The sequence below is a fragment of the Lupinus angustifolius genome, chromosome LG05, assembly GCF_001865875.1.
Source record: "Lupinus angustifolius cultivar Tanjil chromosome LG05, LupAngTanjil_v1.0, whole genome shotgun sequence".
NCBI classification, from domain to species: Eukaryota; Viridiplantae; Streptophyta; class Magnoliopsida; order Fabales; family Fabaceae; genus Lupinus; species Lupinus angustifolius.
Genome location: NC_032013.1, coordinates 20,730,892 through 20,747,480, shown reverse-complemented (window position 1 = coordinate 20,747,480; position 16,589 = coordinate 20,730,892). Strand labels below are relative to the sequence as shown.

At 34.6% G+C, this 16,589-nt stretch overlaps 2 protein-coding genes across 3 annotated transcripts; one reads left to right on the top strand and one right to left on the bottom strand.

The window, feature by feature from the left end:
• On the top strand, positions 2,073-4,835 carry LOC109348032 (photosystem II 10 kDa polypeptide, chloroplastic-like). The gene is made up of 5 exons (XM_019588217.1): positions 2,073-2,294; positions 2,663-2,721; positions 3,468-3,523; positions 4,408-4,460; positions 4,612-4,835. The coding sequence occupies exons 1-5, from the start codon at positions 2,150-2,152 to the stop codon at positions 4,704-4,706; spliced, it is 408 nt and encodes a 135-aa protein (XP_019443762.1). The 5' UTR covers positions 2,073-2,149; the 3' UTR covers positions 4,707-4,835.
• Positions 5,500-14,620, bottom strand: LOC109348031 (DExH-box ATP-dependent RNA helicase DExH12-like). 2 transcript variants are annotated; one of them, XM_019588215.1, is made up of 5 exons: positions 14,581-14,620; positions 11,376-14,399; positions 10,068-10,457; positions 6,784-9,967; positions 5,500-5,924 (listed from the first exon to the last, which is right to left on the bottom strand). In XM_019588215.1, the coding sequence occupies exons 2-4, from the start codon at positions 14,358-14,360 to the stop codon at positions 6,788-6,790; spliced, it is 6,555 nt and encodes a 2,184-aa protein (XP_019443760.1). In that variant the 5' UTR covers positions 14,361-14,399; positions 14,581-14,620; the 3' UTR covers positions 5,500-5,924; positions 6,784-6,787. The 2 variants fall into 2 exon arrangements, with proteins under 2 accessions (XP_019443760.1, XP_019443761.1); XM_019588216.1 differs by having other exon boundaries at positions 11,376-14,403; positions 14,582-14,599.

Genomic DNA, 16,589 nt, shown 5'->3' with positions numbered 1-16,589 from the left:
ATTTTCTCTTCTTGGTCAACTAAGATATATTGGATTATAATTTTTGGAACAACTATAACACTTAGGCCTAGCACAGAGCATAGGATATGATGTGATGTGATGTTATTTGAGAAACAAAATAGATTTAATTAAAATTTAATAGATCATCAATAAGAAAATGATTTAGTGTTAAAAAAAGCCAATAAGAAATTAGAAACTAAAAGTAAAAAACTGATTATTTTTCTACTGGTCCAATTTTATTTTATTTTTAAAGCTATATTGATACAAGTGGCAACAATTTACTTTCCATTAGCATGCTGAAATGAGTATAATTAGATAAACCTTTCTGTATATAGCATTGATAGATTCTATGAACTAATGTTCATATATAAAAAAATTGTTATGGTGTCAATATCAAGTATCAAGAGATGATTTACTAATATTTTGAGAAGCCCAACAATTAAAAATAGGGAAATTCTATGGTACCTTTTCATTGCAAAGGGTTCTAGAACCCTTCTATTTTTTTTACCAATAATTGTTTAAATGATGTCACAAAATCAATTTTGACCAAATTTATAATTACAAATTTTACTTGTAGAATAAATTATTTCTCATGATATTATGAAATAACTTATTCCTCAATCTAATAAAACTAGGCCACCCCATTAAAAACTTATAAAATTAAAATAATAAATTTTAATAATAAAATAGAAGTAAACCAAAATATAATTATAAAATAAAAACATCAACCCTCCTCTCTCCACCTCATCTTCTTAATCTCAAGACGACTATGGTGATAAAATCAATCTCTAGTCATTATCACCGCTTACATACTCTTATTAGCCTGCAAAAATTTAAGTGAGTGCGGGTATGCTGTATTGATTAGTGGACAAAATTCAATGTTCTTCCCGTTTTAAAATGGGCTTGTAGGTGGCCTGCGGGCATCGTTGAATAACTAAAAAAATTCATATAATAAATTAAATTAAATTAAATAAAATAGTTGAAGATAAAAAATTAACAAATTTTTTTATACTTTTATATGAAGTTTAACAAATCACATTATATTACAATTTTTTGTAGGGATTAAAAATTATATTACATCATAACTTATTTAAAAATTTCTTACTTTTTCCTTAAATTATGTTTATGGACTGTTCACGGGCTGCCCACATGTCCAACGGAAATGTCCGCAAACTTGGCAAGCAAAACGAGTAATAAACAAAAAAATGTGGGCTATGCAGGTACGCCCGCGGACAATGCCCATTTTGTCATCTCTAACTCCTATCATCAAGTTAAACCACCACACATAATGAATATTATTTAAATGGAGACCCTCCATCAGCTAAGTAGAAGGGGTGGCAAAAAATTCAATATCAAATACAGCTGTATTCTCATAGATTTGAACTTGGTACATTGATTAGATTATAATAACTTTTTATCAATTGGTCCATATCTCGGATATGGTGGCAGAGTTTTGATATGAAAATTAATAAATAAAACATTTTCCTATTTTTATGGTGAGCATGCCATGTAATAATAAGCATTAGAAACATGAGTTTTATTAAAATGGTATAAACCATCATCCCATTTTATATTATTTGAATCTGACTTTATAATGTACCATATTTTTATTTGACTTAATTGAATTTATTACTATTTTGTTTAAGAAATTATACATATATCTCATACACATGTAATCAACTTAACATATATATAATTAAGGATGATTTATGTAAAAATAAAAAAATGGAAAGGTAATATATATTATTTTACTAAAACTTAAAGATATCAATATAATTTATTCTAAAAATTAAGATTAGGGGTGAGTGATTCATATTCTCTTGCCTCAACCGTTATCACTCATATTTTCCATGCATTATTTTGCGTTTTTTCTTTTACAATTTCAAAGAAGGAAGGAATATACACATTTCTTGCATCAATATGGGTATGAAAGTATGAAACGAGTGATGATAATTTGATATGATCTAGATAATGTTTTCAACACCATATCCTCACCTCTACCACAAATTCCATACCACGTGTCACAACAATAATCACTAAACCCTACTATCATTACTATTATGAGGCAACACAACCTTATTTTTGTTCCTAACATAACAGTGAAGAAGTTGTAAAACAAACAATTGTAACTCTACAAGTGTCAATTGAAATGGCATCTTCATTGAGCCTAAAGCCAATTCCATTCACTGCTCAGAAACCCTTAGTGAGAGGGGTTCCCACAATTGCAAGGACTTCTTCTTCCTTCAAAATTGTGGCTAGTGGTATCAAGAAGATCAAGACTGACAAGCCTCTTGGTTAGGAACCACTTTTCAACTCAAAATTATCAAATATTATTATTTATGCGCAATCTGCGTGAAGATTTATATACATTCAATATATCATTTATCATTCATCTGTCTTACTTTTTTTGAAAAGTGAATAATAACTAAAAACGAATTATAGATAATAAACTAACAATATATAAAACTTTTATACTGCTAATGCATATATTTTTTCTCATATATGTAAGCAATGATTTCCATATGCAATAAATATCAATTATGAGTAGTTTAGTGATTGTAATACTTTTTAAATTATTTTCTTAAAGGATAGCATATTTTTGCTTACAATTCTTTTAACTTTTGAATTGATATTTTGATTAAGAAAATGTGAATGAGTGCAGGAATTGGTGGTGGCATGAACTTGAGGGATGGAGTTGATGCATCTGGAAGGAAAGGAACAGTATGTCATTATTATATTATAGTAAACGGTCTTATAAGTTTTTCGTTAGAGAAAATAGATTATGGAGTGATAATATAACTGTTTTGTATGTAGGAAACTATTGGTATGTTAGTTATTATTATTATTATCTCTTAAGTAAAAATAATATATTTAAATGATAAATGTTATATTGAATGTATAAAAAAACTTTATAGTAATAGTATATAGCTATTGAATTCTTTGGTGAAATATTTTAATTAGTTACCACTGAATTTTTTCCATGTTAAGTTCTTATAGGTTTTTTCTTACAAAAATAGTTATCTTCTATTTTGTAAATTGATTCCATGAGGGTTCTTTAGATAATTTAAACTCATTTTAATGGTATAATTTAGAGAGAGAGAAACAATGGACAAATTAGGCAAATCTTTTTTATCTCAAAGTAATGACTTATTGGGAATCTAAGTACTAAATAGAACCTAAACAAACCAATTTAACAATTTTGCCTAAAGTTTTTACTTTCTAGTTTCAGAGTCTTGACATTTACAATCTCTTCTTAATATTAGACATTACTCTAGTGGGTTAAATAATTAGGTACCCATAAAATTTAATTGTTGAGAAAGCATATATTAGCTATATATGGCTATTGCTTAACTAATTGAGACTATACCCAAAGTTTTACGGATATTACTAAATTATTTGCTTTTTTCTTCAAAACAAAATAAAAATATAAAGAACTAAGCCTATTAATTTTGAACTTTTCAATTCAGGGAAAGGGGGTATACCAGTATGTGGACAAATACGGTGCTAATGTTGATGGGTACAGGTAAGTAACATCTTTCAAATTCCATGACTAATTTTCTCCTTATTTTTCAGATAGTGATGACATAAACGTTATCTTGTAATTTCTTCAGTCTTAATTTAGTGAATGAACTACTATAGTCATTTAACAAACTATAAAAGCTTTATTAGTTCTTCCTCTTAGGCTAAGATGATACTTCCTCTTCAATAATTTATATATTAATTTCACTCTTTAAAATTATATCAAACTAAATGAATTACCTTAAATTCAAATAGATTATAAATTTTCTTTATTATTTTCAAATATGGTGAGAGCAGACAATAATATTAATAATTATAAGCAAATATGTTTATAATTAATTGACTCTCTAAGTAATTGGATAATAAATAACTAAACAACCAATTAATCAATCAAGCAATATAACAAATGACAACTACCTTTGCTATTAATAATATCCAATAACCCTTGTTCAAATTCAATCAACTACTTATTCAATAAGCTTTTAACTACATTCACAGTATAAACTATAAACTACTTGCTCATAGTAACAATTAACTACAAACTCATAGATAGAAACTAGTTTTGGGGACAAACCTTTATTAGCATTCCTTGATATCAGATTAGTTAAGTTGTGGGTTATGAAAAAGAAAAAAAGATAATATATGTAATAGTTTTATATCTCGTCAGTTCATTATTCATTGTTCATTTTTTAATCATTATTGTTTTTTCAAAAAAAAAGTAATACTAATGAATGATAGATAATATACTAGTTATATATAAATCTTTACTACTGTATAACAAGTAATACTACAGAGATGCACATAAAACCACATTTTCTCTTCTTACCTAAGATCATTTGGTTATGCATTTAATCCAGCTAATTGATGTTACATTTGCTTTATTTATAGTCCTATCTACACCCCTGAGGAATGGTCTCCAACCGGTGATGTCTATGCTGGAGGTAACAAATTTTAATACCTTAAATTTGACATTGAAGAAATCATTAATGTATTATAAATGATGCCAATACTCATAAATTAAAAAATGATATAAAAGTGATCAAAATTAAAATCTAACTATTGAGAATATATTTGTGATTTATAACAATGCAGGTGCGACTGGGTTGGCTATCTGGGCTGTAACTCTAGCTGGTCTTCTTGCTGGAGGTGTACTTCTTGTCTACAACACAAGTGCTTTGGCACAATAGACTTTGTCTATATCTATGTTCAAGTAATACCAAATTCCATGTAACATTAAATGAAGGAATTGTTTAAGTACTATGTGGACATATGGTTCATTCACTTCTATATATGTTATGATATGTGTTGTCTGGATTCCAAGATTAATGATGCTACTTCCTCTTTTATCTAAAAACCTATTTGTTTCTATAGCCATTCATCTTCATGTGTGTTTCTAATTTGTTTCTCAACCCTTATGGTAATCTCATGCACATATGATACTAGTGGGTGATGGGATTATGACTAGTAAAGGTCCATTTGACTTGGATTTTGAAGCAGAAAAAGATAGTTATTTCATAAAGGTAGTTAATAACTTCCAATCTTTCATTTTCTCTTCCTTCCACTCTCAAACTCAAACTGCAAACAAATCCTAGGAAAATAATGAATTGAAGGGGTTTATAATTATGGCAAAGTGAATGTAAAAAGTTGTACCTACTGTCTATAATTATGGCAAGCACAGATTCTACTAAATATGTGCTAAAATCTGATTTTGTGTAACATTGGTTATCTTTCTTTGCTTCTCGCCTGTATAGAGTATAATAGGTGAAAATAAAGTTGTGACAAATTTTCCGTCAATGCTTTTACACAATTCTATTTTTTACATTCAACGCAGACCATACATTTTGGGACATAAAAGATGTGAACCCCTGACCATTAACCACAAATCCATTGAAGAATAAATGTACATGAAAATGATGAAATCACTTGCACAAATTGTACTGATTTCCATACATGTGCATAAGGTTCAATAATTTTAGCTAATAATAAAAGTAGATAATCTCCATTTCAAGGAAAATAAATTGTCTTTTGATATAGTTATAGTTCAATCCTTAGGTGAAGTTACCTTGCAAGCAAACTACAACTATCTTCTTTCAAAGTTAGATGGTTCATCATGAGCTATTTAATATAGCAGCATTACTAGTGGGCTAAAAGAAATGAACCTACCAGAATGATGTATCCATAAGAAAGGAATAGACCCTGAAGAGTTAAAAAGTAAGCCCCTTTCAGCTTTTAATTACATGTCATGAATTTAAAAGCTAGAAATGTTTAGCAACGGCAGAGTTTGAGTAATACAAAATTTAATAAAGTTCCAACTCCAATCTCTGTTCTCCTGAGAAAATCTGACAGCAGAAATAGCATCCAAAAGCTGGGCACCATTAGTTCACCAAAACTTGACAATCATGAAACTGCATGTACAAGATAGTGACAAATAACAAGGTCATTAATCAATTACATTTTGGCAGTGAGGTATTGCAATGCTACTTTTGTTGTATATGCCATGGAGTGATGATGAAAGAAGAGAAAACATAAGGAAAAACTAATTGGCAGATTTAATTTCCATAATATAGGCTAATTGCTAATGAAAGTATCTCCAACTTACTAAAAGGAGGTATGTTTGGAATCCAACAATCAGTCAATTTAGTGTCATGACAGACATAAATAATGACGGGAACATATATTTTGTCCCACATTTTGTGTCACTCCATGTGCTATAAGTTATGATTGGTTGAAAAAATATATTGAAGTTAAAAATTTAATTATTAAGTATTTTTCTGACCAATCACATCCCATGGCACATGGAGTGGCACAATATTGTGGGAAATAAGATATGGTCCCAATAATGGCAGTGTATGTAAAAAGAAGACATCTTACATGTTAGAAAAAGTTATCATAAAATGATGGATATCTTGGTAGGAAAGACTTAAACATGTTGATGTTGAACATGAGTAACAATGATGCATTTTATGAAATCAAGATGTAAAAACAGATGTTCAGACTTATTATAAATGCTGTTCAGCAGTTACACAAAGGGATGTTGCATAAGAATATTTAATGATTTGTCACAGCACATGGCACATCATAGCTACCAGCCTACCACCAGAAGTTGATTTTAATCTATCCAACACATCACAGTCTCAACAACAAAAAATCAACATCTTATATACCCCTAAAATCTTGTCAGATCATGTTGGGGAGTATATTATTTAAGAAAATTAATAAATTGATTTGCCAAAGAAATTATACATGAGGAGAACAAAACACTACCTTTTCAGTCTCTGCCACTATCATCGTCACCAGCTGCTTCATTGACATCAAGGGTGAAACCATACTCCTGATCACAACCCAAGTATGAATCACACATGAAATAGAGGACATATGATTTCTTTCCAGCATCAGCAGGAGCAGCGAATTCCAGTTTTGCTTTTAACTTCCTCTGCAGTGAAACCCTTTTAATGGCAAGCAGCAAGTTGCTTTTAGTATCACCAACAACAAGCCACCATCCTTCCTCCTTCGCCTTCGGATACCTGGGAGCATCAACAGATCCTACTTCTGTTTTCCCCTCGAGATCACGCTCAAGAGTGACTTGTATGGTGACATCATCCCCAGCTTGCACATTGTCACTTTCCAGCACCTCATATGACAAATCAATATTAGGGAAACGGTTGCAAAAGCGGGCAATATCCAACAACTGATGATCTGACATGCCCAACAAGTCACGCCTTTCATCATCCTCCATCTCTAATAAATCGAACACAGTTTCTATACCCTTCCCTGGGTTCTCCTGGCATCTCTTAGCCAAATCCTTTGTGAAGTGAGGAAGCTGCAGCAGCATGGAGTCACGTTCCCACATTCCCTGTGTCACCATTTGACTAACTTCCATAGCAAGAAGAGCCAAGCTCAGCCAACCATTGCTTGAAATTACATCAACCATTGCCTGAAGCAGTCTATTTGCAGAAAGAAGCACCTCTCGCTGGTCCAATGCAAGGTTCCCACCTACAAATTGCCTTGAGAAGTGGGCCTGAAGCAATGCATTAGCTTTAACATGTGGGTCTGTCACTTTGGGGTTGTCAAAGGAAAACCTCTGGTGATTAATTAACCTACGAACCGTCTCTTCCTCCCCAGGTCGTATTGGAAGATGAGCATACTCAGAAGCTGAAGATAGAATCTCCAAAAGACCCTTCATTTTTGTTTTTGGAGTCAAAGATGATGAAAACCGTTCAATTGTTGTGTAACTGATGTAATAGTATGATGCTATCATACCAAGATTGAGAGGAGAAAGGTCCATGTCATCCTCAATAGAAACACACTTGCTCGATTCTAAATCACTCAATGTGTTTTCCACCAGTTCTGACAGATGATCAGAAAGATGCCTGTGACTAACTCCTTGCAAATTGTAATAGTTTGGATTCTGTGTGAGCCGCCTGTACATGAATGTCCATGTAAGATAATCCACGGCATCTTGCTTGTTTTCAATTATTCCAGCAACAATTTCAGCATTCAAATTATCATGTAAGAAGTGATGAAGATGGCTTTCAACAGGGAAAGCTTCATACAAAAACTTCTTGTAGTACTCTTTGCGAGGAGCATGACACAAGATGACGCACTTTCCAGAATGGTCTACCAAGGGCCGGCTGGCATGACCCATCATTTGCAAAAGATCAGTCACAGGGTAATCTGACTGTGCATTTTCCCGCCCATCATAGTATTGTGTTCCCATCACGACTACCAAATGTGCTGACAATGTCACTCCCCAGCACAATGAACTACTCAAAACACAAACCTGAATCCAGCCAGCTTCAAAGAGCTGTGTCACAATGTCACGATCAAGACTGTTCAAACCCTCGTGTAAATATCCCACTCCTTCTCGTAAAGTGACTTTCAACATTTCATCAGTAATCTTGTCAAGGAAGGGTTCAAGCTCTTCTAGGGACCGCAACAAAAATGGCTTCTCACCACTGTCTGAGTAGGTAATCAGATCAACAGCAGTCAGTCGCACATGCTTTCTTGTAGGTACAAAAACGAGAGCCGGTTTCCCATTCTTGGCATGTTGAACAATTGCAGTGTAAGTTGGCTTGGTCATTGCCTGCATCCTTGCCTCAAAGTTAGCAATATCTAAACCCTGAATGTGTATTTCCAAAGGCACAGGACGAACACCAGGTGGAAAATTGAAAAGACCATGGGAGGTAGCTCCAATCCATTCTCCCAGATCTTTTGCATTTGCAAGAGAGGTAGACAAAGCCACAATACGAATCTTGTTCTCAACCTGACTCGCAATATACCTCATCCTGGAAACAATAACCTCCACAACAGGACCTCCTTGACCTCCAATTAAGTGGAGCTCATCAATGATGAAAAGGCTAACTTGTTGAACATGTTTCCTCTGTTTCCAGCGGCGGGATAAAGCATCCCATTTCTCTGGAGTACTGATGATAATCTGACCTTTCTCAAGCAGTTTCAAGTCAGTCGCTGTTTCTCCAGTCAATTCAACCACCCTCAACTTAAGACCACCACCAAATTTCCTCTCCCAATCACGATACCTTTCCTTGGCAAGAGCTTCAATGGGTGCAATATATACGACACGCATAACATTATCAGCTCCTTTTTGATGATTCCTCAGAATAGCAAATTCTGCACATATAGTCTTGCCACTCCCTGTCGGAGCAGCAACTAAGACATTGTCATCCGAATTATACAGAACTGTGAACACCTGGGTCTGAACGGGATTAAAATGCTTAAAATCCTGATAGAGAGCTTCATATGATGGATTTCTTAAGGCAGTCACAGGCAGTGGTTGCAGATCCAATAATTCGGTGGGTGGAGGATACTTTTCCGGTAAGATTAGGTGCCTGAAAGATACAGGTAAAACAGTTTGTGATCCAAGCCACCTATCTGAAACAACACGGATAAAGTACTGAGGTGGGAGAGGCTCATATATTGGCACTGTAAAATTCAGTGTGTGATCCTCATCAATATACTGCTTTTTCAACAAAAAATATTCATGGTGAAGAATATATTCGCCATCATTATCCTCCACAATCACCCAGAACGGCTCAACATATCCATGAACTCGATCATCCCATGAAAAATCTGGAGTTATCGTGAGCTCAACCCTCAAAACTGAGCGAGTAATTGGCTGCACATGGGCAGCAAGGTTTAGTTTTGGAAACTGATGGATAAATTTGTGAAGGGTTCTTCCCATCTTTGGTGCACGAATGAGTTCACCTATCTCTTGCGATGAAAGGTCATAATACCTTTCCCAGGCCAAATCTTTCTTCTCCAACTTTGTTAATATATCACTTGGGATTCCATTGAACTGTCGAAGAGGTGTCTGGACACTCCACATCCTCTTGCTCACCATCTTGCATAAATTCAAAGCCTTTTCAGCCAACTGCGCCCAACCACGTTTCAAAACAATCTCAAAAAGAGCTCGCATAAGGCGTCCAGCACTCTGAAATGCAGAAATAAATACAAGAATCAGTAAAAGGACATAAAAAACCATCATATGCATATGTAACGAGTAAAAAAAAATGTATGAAATGAAGTTTAACCTGAGTTATAAACACCATATCAGATGTCAGTGAGAGTCCTTCAAGCTTTAATTGTGAAATGTATGCTTGCAGTAAAACATTGATCTTGGCACTTGGCTCTTCCAGACTTTCCTTGATGGGTATGGGAACACGGTCCAAAAGTTTTGCTAGCTCCATCTTCTCATCCTGTCTTACTGTCACATACTTGAATTCCTCACTTAGAGAAAACAATCGACAGAGCTCTATGTCTCCCATTGTAGGCTTCAAATGCTCATTATACGTGGCTATGGTTCCATGTGTTATGTAGTAGTAGCTTGCAATACGACCCAAGTCAGTGACCTGAAAATATCCGCTCTTCCTATCATACTTCACCAAATTATTTCTGTCTAAAATGCTTGCTGCCGTGTGAATCTGCGAGATTCAAATTAGATAGTTAGCCGATATATCAATATAAGACAGTTTGAATTGTCAATACATATCCAGAAACTTCTGCATTGAATAACATTTTAAATCCATCTAAGAAAATATTCAAAGGACAAAAACCAACTATTTAAACAATACTAATCAATAACCTCTAACTAGGGTGCACAATTTTCACAGGCATTAAGATTTTGCTTCTTTCATATCATAGCCCAATCTCAGGCCTGTGATTGCAAGGATAAGAGACTACAGACTAGTTTCCAGAACTCAAAGCGCTAGAAAACATATTCATATTAAAAGTCAATCATAACTCAAACATGTAAAAACTGCCATGTTCATTAAAGATATAAGCCTGGAAATAGACTCTTTGCTTGCGAGGGTAGGGCTGTTTACATTTACCCCCTCCAAACCTCGCTAGGTGGGATCCCTGTGCACTGGGTCGGGCCGCCCATTCATTGACATATAAGAAAGTATTTTCGAAGTTATATCCCTTCTGCTGCGCTATTCAGATGCTTGTTGCTTGTAAGTGTAGGGGAGAATAGCATAGATGTCCAATGACCCATAGAGACTCAATTAGTAACCAAGGTACTTGGCAACCTAATAAGACTACACTCAAATACTCAAGAACTATGCTAGAGTACTGCATTGTAAGCCCTTCGCTGAACTCAAATCTAAGTATAAGTTCCCCCAACATATTCAACTATCATCAGGTACTAGATAATATCTACCATCACAACACTATTAACCTAATACAGAAATGGAACATCCCAAAAATAATGTTATAATAAATAAACCAAATAATAGGACAATCATAAGTTTTTAGTTCAAATAATAATAGTAAATAAAAATAATATATATTTTTAGTTCAGGTAATAATAGGATGATAAATTAAAGTGGTATGATGCTTACCAAATCAGCCCTCCTTTCCTCCAATGTTATATCTCTTGTTAGAACATCAGGTGCTAAACCATAAAGTGTAGGATTCCGTAACATACGGATGTACAAGTAAGTGTACCCAATCCAATTGCAGGCTTCTCTAGCATTTTGTACAGTGCCAAGAACAATTTCTGCATTAAGCTGATCGGCCAGCTTGGACACAAACTGACTCTCAATAGGAAGTTGCTGGTTCATTAGAGACAGGTAATACTGCAACTCGCTATGGCCAGTAAGAATTATTCCCTCGCCATATGAGTCATACTGGGGCCTACCAGCACGACCCAGCATCTGCATCACATCTAAAGGACTTAGTTCAGTCCAGGCCCCCTTTTCAGGATTGTAAATCTGTGTTCCTTTAATTATAACCGTATGAGCTGGGAGATTCACACCCCAAGCTAGTGTCGCAGTGGATACCAAAACTTGTACATGTCCATCAGCAAAGAGATCCTCAACAAGGTTGCGATCTGCCCTAGTCATACCAGCATGATGAATTGCAAAACCATATGGCAGAAGATCTTTAAGATCGTTGCTCTTCACCAGATCAGTATGAGTGTGAAGAATCTCTCGGCTTGCACTATCTTCTTTAAGGAACCTACCAAGGGTATCATTTGCAAGTGCAGCATCTCTGATAGCTCTAGCTGTTTTGGAAGTTTCTTTCCTTGAATGAACAAAGATAAGAACTTGATGTTTTCCAGCTACAGCCATAACTTTCTCATAACAGATATCATTCATCAACTGGAACCTCTGTAGCGGCTTCTTTACTGTGATTCCAATATACTGTTGAGAAAGAGGAACGGGCCTGTAACTATTATCAAAATAAAACAACCCCTGTGTCACATCAACACGTAAAAACAGTGCTACATCTTCATAATTAGGCAGAGTAGCAGACAATCCCACCAACCGAATATGCTCTTTTGTGGTTTCAATCTGCCGTACTGTTCTAGCAACAATACTTTCAAGAACAGGTCCTCTATTATCATGCAGAAGATGGATCTCATCAATGATAAGAAGTTTTACAAGTTGTGTATAAGTACGATCTCCTGACTTTCTTGTGATAATATCCCATTTTTCAGGAGTTGTCACAATAATTTGAGTCTCTTCTATCTGTTGACGAGTTAGTGACTGATCTCCACTGAGCTCCCTAACTTTTACATTATAATCCTGCAAACGATTAGATAAATTACCAACAACTTCAGCCACAAGAGCTTTCATGGGCGCAACATACACAATTTTATATGCACCATGGTCAATTGAACCATCATCAGCATTTCTGTGCAGTGCAATCTGTTGAAGTATTGTGAGAACTGCAACATTAGTTTTTCCAGCTCCAGTAGGAGCACAGAGGAGAAGATTATCGGGCTTGAAGAGGGCAGTGTCATAAACCTTGCTTTGTACCCTGTTCAACTGTGTCATACCCTTGAAGGCTGGTTGTGCCCAATCAGGCATAGAAGCTATTTTTATAAGCTTCTCATCATCACCTAGTGGTTTTGCCTTCAATGCCGGCACATGGATTTCCTCATAACCTTTGCTTAGATTCCGGTAAGACCCATTTGGAAGGTCACACTTCTTTTTTGCCATGAAAAAACTACCTTGTTGAAAAGCAAGATTATCAAGATCGAGCATTTGACGCTGACCCTTCACCCAACCACTCTCTGCATCTCTATCAGCAACTCCCCTCCTGCTCCTATCCCGGTCCCTTCCTTCCTTGTCCCCATCTCCAGTTGTATCATCCTTCAATCGCCGTGCCTCTTCTCTAATACTTTTCTCTAAATTCTTTTGCCTCTCCTTAGCAGAGGCCCTTGTTGCATGCAACTGCTCCAAAATTGGCTCCAGATCTGTTCCCTTCATTTCCTCTTCAATTTGTTCCCTTTCCTCCTGATCTTGAGCCCTCGCCAAACGCGTACACCATACAATCTTCAGCCTGTTCCGCAACAGGAACTTGATGAGGCTGAACTTCTCGTATTGAAGATCGAACAACAACTTGCTCTCAACTTCCCTATCATCTCCTTCAGCCAGAATCTTGAGCACCTTTTCAGCAAGTTCTTGGCATTGTTGAGGATCAATTTGCTGCTCAAAAGCTTGAGAGATTTTCCTCTGAAGCCAATACGCATCAATATCCTGCACATTAAGGCTCATCCCCTCATTCCCTTCATCCATATCCTCATCATCAATACCACCCATCTGCATACCACCAGCACCATTCGGTTCCGCGAGATCATCATCATCCTCCTCATCCTCCTGAACCATATCCAAATCACTCTCCTCATCATCATCCTCGTTCTCCTCAAACTCAACAGCAACACCAACATCATCATCAAGAGCATCATCACCATCCCCCGCCCCAGCAAAACCAGCAGCACCAGCATCATCTCCCCCTTCCTGGTAATCAGTAATAAGCTTCCCAATCGAAACAAAATTATCGAAATCACCCCCTGACATAGTGGTATCCAGCAGCTTCTCAATTTCCTTCTTCTTGGCAGCATTCTGAATGGCATCATTCTTCAGCACAGCAAGAATCTCATCAGCTGCCGCGCTTAAAAGACTCGGCGGCTGGCCACCAAGCTGTTTCACAATCACACCAAGCATAGCCTCATAAGCTGCACTAGTCTCCTTCGTCTTTGGCTGATAAACACTATCCTCAGTAGCAGTTAAAACACTCTCTTCCTGAAGTCTCCGTCTTTTACTCTTCGGCTCAGCGAAATTAGCATCACGCTCCTTATTTTTCTTCTTCTTCTTAGCCTTCTCTAGCTTCTCATCCAACTCAGGTGGCCGACCGCGATAAGCGCGGTCACCAAAGCTCCTCGGATCGATCTTACCCCAGAGGGACTCGGGCTCGCCCGTGGGCTCATGAGTGTCGCGAGGGCGAGAGTCGGTTGTAAGGACTAAACTGGAATTTGCTCTGTACTCGTATTGCTTGAACCGCGCGTGTGCTTCAGCACCGCCACCTAAGTTCGCCATTTATCTTTGTGTTTGTGTTTCAGATCCGAAATGATAAAAAAACTGATGCAATTGAAACAAAGAAAAATGATTTAGATGAGTAATTGAAGAAAATAACGAAACCCTAGATGTGGAGATAGTGAAGAAAGTGGTGTGGAGTGAAAATAATGAAACCCTAACTGATTGAAGAAAAGAACGGAATGAAACCCTAATGTTATTATAGAGAGTGGACGAAAGAATACCTGTTTCGAAGAGCGAAGAAGTGATAGTGTAGAATGAACCTTTTTGAAAATAAATAAGAGTAAAGACTCATTTTTTATCTCAATATTTTTCAATTTACAAATTTGGTCTTGAAAAAAATCTAAAGTGGTCACACTTGTTAAAAATCTATTTATTATTTTTTCATCTCAATATTCTAGATAAAATGCAGGATAATAATAGTAAGACAATTGTTTCCACACTTGTTTTTTTCTTAGGAAACAAAGAAATTAATAAAATTTGTTTTTATTTAAATATCTAAAATCAATTATAATAATACCTACAATAAATTAATTTTTCTTTGGTTGACAAAACATAAAGTGGATATTCATATTAAATAAATTTCACGATAATATTAAGACTATATTTTCACACTTGCTTTTTCGTTGGGATACAAGGAAATTAATACAAATATTTTTATTTAAATATCTAAAATAAAATAATAAGTAAGTTCAATTTTGATTAACTACATATAATTTTGTTGTTGTAACACATAAAGCCATGAACTTCTCTACTAGCTCATCTAAATATAACTAAAAAACAATAAAATATCCTGTCTTTGGTGTATATATAGGGTATCTCTTGTCGATCAAATTTCTAATGTGTTTTGTCTTTGGATCCTGTATCTTAATATATAAAAACTTGTTATTGTGTTAGAAGGTTAAGTGTATATTTTTAATATATTTAATAAATTAAGAATCTTTCTATTATTACATAAATTTCATTGGAGCTTTAGTAAGTCAAATGAATTTTTTTCAATTGTTTTGATATAATAAACTACACCTTAGTAATGGAAGAAATAGTAGAGGAGTTGATGTATGTTATGGAGGAGGTGACTCTTTTTCTTTTGAGTTGTATTTTTTTTTATCTTTGTTATAGTTTTTCATGAAGACATTTAGTTAGGCTTCTCCCTTACTATGATTGGCCGTAATATTCATTTGGTGTATATATATGTGTCAAAACGAGCAGGCCTAATCAGGCTAGTTCACCAAAACCTGAAAATTTATAAGGTTTGAGCATCATATTAGCTACTTTTTATTGAATCCAGATTTAATAGCTCAGATTGTCCGAGTTATATTAAAAGCATGATTGGGCTGAGCTTACCTAGTTAGGTTTGGGCTACCCATTTTCCTTAATTTTTTTATTTGTTTGGGACATTTGGTTTGGTAATAAGTCTTAGGTGGAAATTATTTTACAAAATAACTAATAAAAATAGATAATAAATGTTGTGTTATGAATTTTGAATAAAAAATAGAGTAACAACTATATCATGAATATTTATAAATTACAATAATTTTATAAATTTATACATTTATTATTTTCCTACTTTATATAATATCCTTTTAATAACAAAATAGTGTATCAAATCAAATGAGAAGACATTAAACTATATAGATCTCACTTTTTCTTTCTTAATTGTATATTTAATTAGATTTAACTTTTAAAAAAATCATAATAAAGAAAATAACTTTTACAACAAAACTAAAAGACAACATAATCTATCTATTACCTATATAACAAAAAAATGTCTCTTATGACATGTGTCAATCTCTCAATCAAAAAATGTCTCTCATAACACGTGTTAATCTCTCAATCAAAATTTTCCCTCCAAAACATGTTTATGTTAATCATATGTACCTTTCAACGTTGTATATTCTCTTTTTGTACATTGTACATTTTAATACTAATGATTAATGAGTCCATTTGTTTTTCATTTTATGAATAAATTACATCTCACAATAAAGGGGATTAAATCCCTTTTCACACGTGAATTAATTCTCTCTTCATTATCATTTCATATCTGTTAACGAAAATAGAAGGAGAAGAAGAGTAAAGTGAGGAGTTGAGAGTTTCTCAATGAATGGTTACTTCATTAACAAGGCAACAATCATACTTATAGAAGTTTCTATATATGGCTAACTAACAATAACTACCAAACTAAAAATAGAAGCTTCTTAACCAAACTAACTAACTATTGATTACATTCCAATA

Bases quoted from the DNA above. Each gene is read 5' to 3' on its own strand.
- LOC109348031 (XM_019588215.1), bottom strand. From the start codon at position 14,360: ATGGCGAACTTAGGTGGCGGTGCTGAAGCACACGCGCGGTTCAAGCAA. The intron at 10,458-11,375 runs GTAAGCATCATA...TGAATCTCGCAG, and splicing joins AGGAAAGGAGGGCTGATTTG to ATTCACACGGCAGCAAGCAT. The intron at 9,968-10,067 runs GTTAAACTTCAT...TCTGCATTTCAG, and splicing joins ATATGGTGTTTATAACTCAG to AGTGCTGGACGCCTTATGCG.
- LOC109348032 (XM_019588217.1), top strand. From the start codon at position 2,150: ATGGCATCTTCATTGAGCCTAAAGCCAATTCCATTCACTGCTCAGAAA. The intron at 2,295-2,662 runs GTTAGGAACCAC...GAATGAGTGCAG, and splicing joins CAAGACTGACAAGCCTCTTG to GAATTGGTGGTGGCATGAAC. The intron at 2,722-3,467 runs GTATGTCATTAT...TTTTCAATTCAG, and splicing joins CATCTGGAAGGAAAGGAACA to GGAAAGGGGGTATACCAGTA.